Raw genomic sequence first — 7308 nt, forward strand, 5'->3', positions numbered from 1 at the left:
AACAGTATACTCAGCTTCAGCTGTGGACAATAATACACAGGTTTTCTTTTTGGATTGCCAACTGACGAGTTTGCCATCAAGAAATTGACATCCTCCAGTTGTACTCTTTCTATCCAACCCACATCCTCTAAGATCAGCATCTGAGAATGCTTGCACAAAGAAACTAGACTTCGAAGGGTACCATATTCCAAGTGATGATGTTCGTTTTAGATACCGGAATATGTTCTTGACAGTAACCATGTGAGGTTCACGAGGATTTGCTTGGAACCTAGCACAATAACAAACGGAAAACATGATATCTGGTCGACTTGCACTTAGGTACATTAAAGAACATATCATTTGACGATAGAGTGTTATATCTGATGTCGGTTTATCTAGAGAAGGAGTGAGTTTCATTCTGAATGCCATTGGAACCTTCGCTTTTGAGTCTCCTATCATCCCAAACTTAGCGAGCAAGGTTTTTGTATATGCCTCCTGATTTATAAAAATACCTTCCTGGCTCTGTCCTATGTTCAATCCAAGGAAAAAGTTAATAGGACCCATTGAGCTCATCTCAAACTTCGTTTCCATTAGCTTTCGAAATCCAGCTGTTAGGCTGGGATTAGTTGATCCGAAGATAATACCATCAAAGTAGATTTGGACGATAATTAAATGGTTACCCTCTTTTTTACAAAAGAAGGTTGGGTCAACCAAACCTTGTTTAAATTTAGACATTTTTAAGAAACGAGTTAGAGTTTCATACCAGGCTCTTGGAGCTTGTTTCAGACCATATACCGCTTTGTCTAAGATCTAATAGTGATTGGGATACTTTTCATTTATGAAGCCAGGTGCTTACTCCAAATATACTGTCTCTTCCAGTTCCCCGTTCAAGAATGCACATTTGACATCCATCTGGAATACTTCGAAATTTTTGTGTGCTGCATATGCGAAGAAGATGCGAACAGATTCAAACTTGCAATAGGTGACAAGGTCTCTTCGTAGTCTATGCCCTCTTCCTGACAATATCCTTTGACAATGAGTCTCGCCTTGTTTCTGATAACGTTACCCTCTTTCTCCAATTTGTTGCGAAACACCCATTTTAGACCAACTACAGATGCATCCGGTGGAGTGGGAATCAGTCTCCAGACCCTGTTTCGTTCAAAATCATTGATTTTTTCTTGCATTTCTTGCACCCAATCAGAGTGATCGAGAGCAACATTGACTTTTTTGGGTTCAATCTTGGAGATAAACGAATTAAACATACAGAATTCCATTTTCAAGAATAATGCAGTTTGTTTCGCTTTTAATTAAGGTCTTGTAAGAACTCCTACAGATGATTCACCAATGACTTGATTTTTCGGATGATCTCTGGTCCATTTCATTAGTGGAAGGTAGTTTGGATCATTGGATGGATCCAGTTCAACATTCACCTCTTCAACTTCTGATTGTACGTCTAAATCATCATTCGTATTATTGGTCTCCCCCTCGAATGATGAAAGGTCTTCTATGTCAGGATTCACATCCTCCCCCTCGACAGGACTTTTGTGGTTCATGCTAGGAGGTGTATTCTCCCCCTGGAGAGGTGATTCAGGTATAGAAGTTGATGAACCCTCCCCCTGGAATTGAGTGTTGCCAGTTTGTGGTTCTTTTGGACTTTGACGTTCGCTTTCCATATCTTTCGCAGCGTCATCGATAATTTTCTTTAACTCGTCCTCTTTGTTGTCTGCTTCTTTGGACTCTGAAGATATTGCGTTGTCTGGGTGATCGAATAACAACATTAATTCTTCGTAGAAATTGGTCAGTGGAGTGGTTGCTTGACTCGCTTGTGGGAAGATTTCCTCTGATTGATTCGTAGTCTGCTGATACCTCTTCAGATAGGTGTCATCAAACGTGACATAATAGGTTTCTTTAATCTTTTTGGACTTCTTATTAAGAACCCTATATTCTTTGGAGGTCAGCGAATATCTCAAGAAGATACCCTCGTCAGCCTTTACATCAAACTTGTTTCTCTGCTCCTTAGAATTGAAAATGAAGCCACGAGATCCAAAGACATGGAAAAATTTAACGTTGGGTTTGCGTTTATTCAGGATCTCATAGGGGTAACTGAAAATCGCTTGTTAAGAATGGAACGATTTTGAGTGAAACAGGCGGTCCCAATAGCATCACCCCAAAAATAAAGTGGCAGATTCGCATACGATAGCATGGTTCTCGCAGCTTCACATAAATATCGGTTTCGTCTTTCAACTACGTCATTTTGTTGTGGAGTATAAGGAGCTAAAAAGTTGTGCGAAACTCCTTTCGCATTTAGAAATTCTTCAAACGCCTGGTTCTTGAATTCCAACCCATTATCGCTGCGAACATTGCGAACCACCTTTCGCAGTTCAAGTTCAACCTGCTTTATGAAGTCTTTAAGTTTGGGAGTTGCCTCTGATTTTTGTTTAAGAAAATAAACCGATGTAAATCTAGAAAAATCATCCACTATAATAAGAATGTATTTATTACCACCAACAATTTCGATTGCAGAAGGACCACAAAGGTCGATGTGCAAAAGCTCAAGTGGTTCAATAACTTTCGTATCGATGATTGTGGGATGACTCTTCCTGCTCTCTTTTCCCATTTCGCAGGCTACACACAAGTGTTGTTTATCGTACTTTAGGAGCGGCAATCCTTCCACATGATTAACAAGTACTAGTTTGTTGATATCTTTGAATTTTAAGTGTGAAAGTCTGCGATGCCACAACCAACTATTGTCTGATGAAGCTTTCGCAAGTAAACAGATGGTTGGCTTTCCTGTAATGGGTTTTAAATCAAGAGGAAACATCTCTCCTTTTCGTTTTGATCTTATTAGAACATTCTTTTTTTTCTTCTCAATAATCTCATATCCCTCATCATCAAACGAAACCTTCAGTCCGGTTCCAACCACTAGCTGTGAAACACTAATTAAATTGTGTTGCAAGCCTTCCACATATGCTACTTTGTGAATCGAGAATTCGTCGTTTGTGATCAATCCATAGCCTTTGATTATACTAAGAGAGTTGTTTCCAAATTTTACTCTTCCTCCATCCTTCAATGCCCTGTACTATCGCAGATCCTCCCTTCTTCTTGTCATGTGATGTGAGTAGCCACTGTCGATATACCATTCTGAGTCGAACTGCTCGTCACGTATCACCTGCGAAAAATTAAGCAGATTTAGGAACCCAAAATTGTTTGGGCCCTCGTGAGGTTTTCTCAAAAATAGGAAAAGCAATAAATGGATCAAGCAGATATGTTCGTTTTATTAATATTGTGTTACCTTTCCTAGAAACTTGAAAACCCGTTATTCTTTTGTCTTTTGGTTTCGTATCCTTTGTAAGTCCCCAATCTGCTTGTGTATCAATAAGATCCGTTTGATGGTGCGGAATCCCAATCAAACGGATGATGCCAGATCAAAATAGAAGAGAAGAAGAAGAAGAATAAGTGAATCTATGATGTATTCAATGAATAGAATGATGCTCCATACACATAGTTCACACACACTAGCTCTTCTCTCTAGTTTCTCTCTCTAGAACAGCTTCGGTTTCACACACTTAAGCTCCTCTATACCATTAACCACTCCTCACTCCTAACACCTATATATATACTTGGGGAACATGGGCCGTAAATGGGTTTACGACTGTAAACCTGTTCACGACCATAAACACAACCGTAAACACATATACAGCCGTAAACACCAAGCTGTTTACGGTCCTAGACATAAAAATACATTTTCCTAGAAAAGCAAAGTATAAACCATAATTTTAGACCCAACAATCTCCCCCTTGGTTTATAGCTTTCTTTTCTAATTTACCCAACAAGCTCCCCCTAAAAAGTAGCTGGCTTTCTTGTCAATCTTCAATGGGAGCTTGGCTTCAGCTTTTATCTTCGATATCTTCACATCTTCAAGATGAACTTGATGAATCTTCAATGAATGACTTCATCTTGATCACTTGGGCTTTTCTTCATAATTTGGCATTGAATGCTCGTCGGGTGAGGAGGCTTCTTGAAAAGATTCTTGAAAGATAGCGCTTTCAGCTTGAGAATCTTCAGAGAGAATATCAGAGAGAAACAATCTTCTGGATCACTTCAGCAGGTACAAGATAGCAACAAACTGATTGAGGAGGCTTCAATGCAATCTGTCACATAATCTTCAAGAATAGCTTCACCTTGCTTCTGGGGTTGAAGGATTGAATGATGAAAGAATAATCTTCATTTCTTGCTCCTTCAAATGAGAATTCTTCGATGATCACGGACGAAGCCTTGGCTCAGAAATTTTCGACACATACTCCATGATTTTCATCTACATCTGAATTCACTTTTCAAGACAAAACAAAACTAAAAGAAAACTTAGCACACAATATTTTTGGATTTTTTTTTAAAATTCTCCCCTAAATTTGTGCATAGAGGAAAATTATGAACAAATTTAACAAAAACAAAAATATTTGGGGTCAAAGTTGTCAAGCAATCCAATATCGTTTATCAGCACACGCCTACATGTCTAGATCTGGTCAATCACCGGTATTGTGGTCCACTTAAACACAAAGGATGTTGACAATTTAGACAGATTATAAGTGAAAAGTCATTGTGATATATATATATATATATATATATATATATATATATATATATATATATATATATATATATATATATATATATATATATATTCCTAAATGGACATTTAGCTGACGACGACCAAGGATATTGTTGTCCACTTAAATTAAGCAGCAAGATCTACAGACAACCTATTAAATGGTTCAATTTTAGTTGCACTAGAACGTGTTCCCCACTTCCCGATATAACCTAGTTATCAAGAACTTCCAAAGCACTCCTTACTTTAGGTGAGTATTCAATCATTAAGAAAGAAGTCAGATATAGAAGTGCATATGTTGTATCCTACGTCGGATGTCTTCCAATCACACAGAGGGAACAACATATAACTAACATGGATAGGGGTTTAGGGAGATAGTAGAGTGCATATGTTGTGTCCCAAGTCGGATCTTCCGATCACGCAGAGGGAACATCATATGGCTAACAGATAGAAAGAATTTCATAGATATGGAAATGCATAGAGATAGAATTGCATATCTTGCATTCCAGGTCAGATCTCTTCCAATCACGCAGAGGAAGCAACATATGACTGACAGATAGAAAGCAAGAAAATAATTTCCTACAGACCTACTTTATCTGAACCCACCAGTCGCCCTATCAGAACCAGAATTATGGACATAAGTCTGTACATCAAGGAAAATTGGAACCACTGTTCTATATACGTATTAATTTAGTGTATCCCGTGGGTTCCCGTGTTTATCTCACTACTCAATCAACCCGAGCGTCATATGGTCAGTCCAAACAATCCTATCTAAATCCACACTATTAAATCCTTCATGCCTACCAGCACATTGAACACAGAGTCTAGACAATTCAGATTCAGTCCCTTACACATGTTTTAGACTGCCCGTTATCACTTTCTTAATATCACTTCCCAAACAATACCTACTAAAGAAAAACTATGAGAAAATAAAAAATTGTCTTCAAAACGAATCGGTGTAAGATAAACTCGGGAGTATAGAGAAGAAAACTCAAACCGTAAGTCACCGATTGAATTTGCATCCAGAAGGTCTGAGAACAGCACGCATAATCTCAGAACAGATCTGAAAATTCTTCACGTCATTAAGCACTAACCCCATGTGTGATCCCTTCCTTTCTTCCTTTCTTTCCTTTCCCGCAAAGGACACATACTCTCACTTAAAGTTCTGAGTGTTGCACAGTTGAGAGATGTCCCCTATCATGTGCCAGGAGCAGCCACTATCAACAAAACGAAGTTTGATGATATGCCTCCATAGCTGCTATGACACAAAGCGAGATCAGTTGGTCTTTGGAACCCAGTCCATTTTGAAACTGGGTTGACCTTTATCATTAACGCACGGTACTCTCTCCCAAGACATATCCTGCTTATCGCAAACAGAAGATTTAGAAATATTAGAATCATTAGAAGATTTGGGAGAGTGAACCTTCGGTACCCATTTGTAGTTGGGTTTAACCCATTTCTTTTTCGATCCGATGGGTGCCACGGCACTTGATTTTGAACTTGAAGTCGATCTTCGAGATGACTTTGACCTAACTGATCTTGGTTTCACTGGAGCATCTCGTGGATTAGACTTCTTGGCTGGCATTCCCTTTTTGACCTTGGGAGTTGGATTCGTGTCCTTCTTGGCATTCCAGTTATCATTGTTTGAATGTGGCCTCGAAGGGTTTCTTTTGAAGTATTTTCCTCTTGGCGCGTTCTGCCAGCCTTGTGCATAGTAGGGAACGTATGCACGATTTGGAAAGTTTCTGGCAATGTGTCCAGGTGTTCCACAGTGAAAACATGTCTTTTTCTTCACTGGGAAATTATTTCTTCCTGTCCCTGGTGGCGTGTCCATGTCTTGTCACTTATTGTTCCCACATGCACAATTACAACAAGCACTCTGTTTTGCTTGTTTTGGTGACCTATATTTCTCAACAGCAGGTTGATCATAAGCAACTGAGTTCGAAGCAACAGATTCAGAGTTCAAGGAGACATTGATTTGTTCAATAGTTTTCTCCTTGTTCTCATTTTCCATTACTTTACCTGCACAAGAAGTAGAAGCATTAGAATCGTTCATCTCAACACTTTCTGGCACAACCACGGCAGAATTATCAAAGATATCATCAAATATATCGAAAAAGTTTAATTCATCAGACTTGGACACAATTTTATTATCAGACACACTCTCTTCAGCTGCATGCTTGGATTGGCTTAAAGATTGATCTGCATGGGAAGTAGAAACATTAGTATTTTCAACTTGAATACCTCCTGACACAAATCCAGCTGGTTTGCCATATATGAGATAAGGCTCTCTGGCAATCTCTTCTTCAGTCAATGGTTTAGACTGATAATTATGATTATAAGGAGGAGGCACTTTATCATATCCTAAACCCTTTTGCTGGTTATCTTTGAATTGCAAACAATGATCTATCATGGACGCAACTACTTCACTTGACACATCAAATTTTCTAAAAGTAAAATCTGCATTTTCAAATTTGTTTTTCAATGTGTCAAGCTCAGCAGTTACATCAGCAAGTTGTTCAGTCACATATCTATAATTCTCACTCTTATTGCTATACTCTTCCTGAAGTTTTCTAAAGTTTTTGGTTTTGGCTTCTAGTTGTGCTTTTAGAGGTTTTGTCCTTTCCTGAGTTGATATCCTTCGTATTTTAGGTCCTCGACTTCCCTTTTTAGCAAATAATTATGTTCACGAAGAAATTTAATCGTAGCTTCACATGATTGAG

General features: G+C 38.6%; 1 protein-coding gene across 1 annotated transcript; it reads right to left on the minus strand.

Annotated features, from left to right (window-relative positions):
* Nucleotides 1–1286: 1286 nt before the first annotated feature.
* Nucleotides 1287–2596, minus strand: LOC145164540 (uncharacterized). The gene is made up of 3 exons (XM_079083251.1): nucleotides 2482–2596; nucleotides 2301–2406; nucleotides 1287–2082 (listed from the first exon to the last, which is right to left on the minus strand). Exons 1-3 carry the CDS (start codon nucleotides 2594–2596, stop codon nucleotides 1287–1289), a joined length of 1017 nt encoding a protein of 338 aa, XP_078939377.1.
* Between the last annotated feature and the right edge of the window lie 4712 nt (nucleotides 2597–7308).

This window comes from Lactuca virosa, chromosome 3 (genome assembly GCF_052849685.1).
Source record: "Lactuca virosa cultivar CGN04683 chromosome 3, Lactuca_virosa_CGN04683_v6, whole genome shotgun sequence".
Lineage (NCBI taxonomy): Eukaryota > Viridiplantae > Streptophyta > Magnoliopsida > Asterales > Asteraceae > Lactuca > Lactuca virosa.

Bases quoted from the DNA above. Each gene is read 5' to 3' on its own strand.
- LOC145164540 (XM_079083251.1), bottom strand. From the start codon at position 2,596: ATGGGAAAAGAGAGCAGGAAGAGTCATCCCACAATCATCGATACGAAA. The intron at 2,407-2,481 runs GTAATAAATACA...AACAAAAATCAG, and splicing joins TGCAATCGAAATTGTTGGTG to AGGCAACTCCCAAACTTAAA. The intron at 2,083-2,300 runs GTTTGAAGAATT...AGCGATTTTCAG, and splicing joins TTGGAATTCAAGAACCAGGC to TTACCCCTATGAGATCCTGA.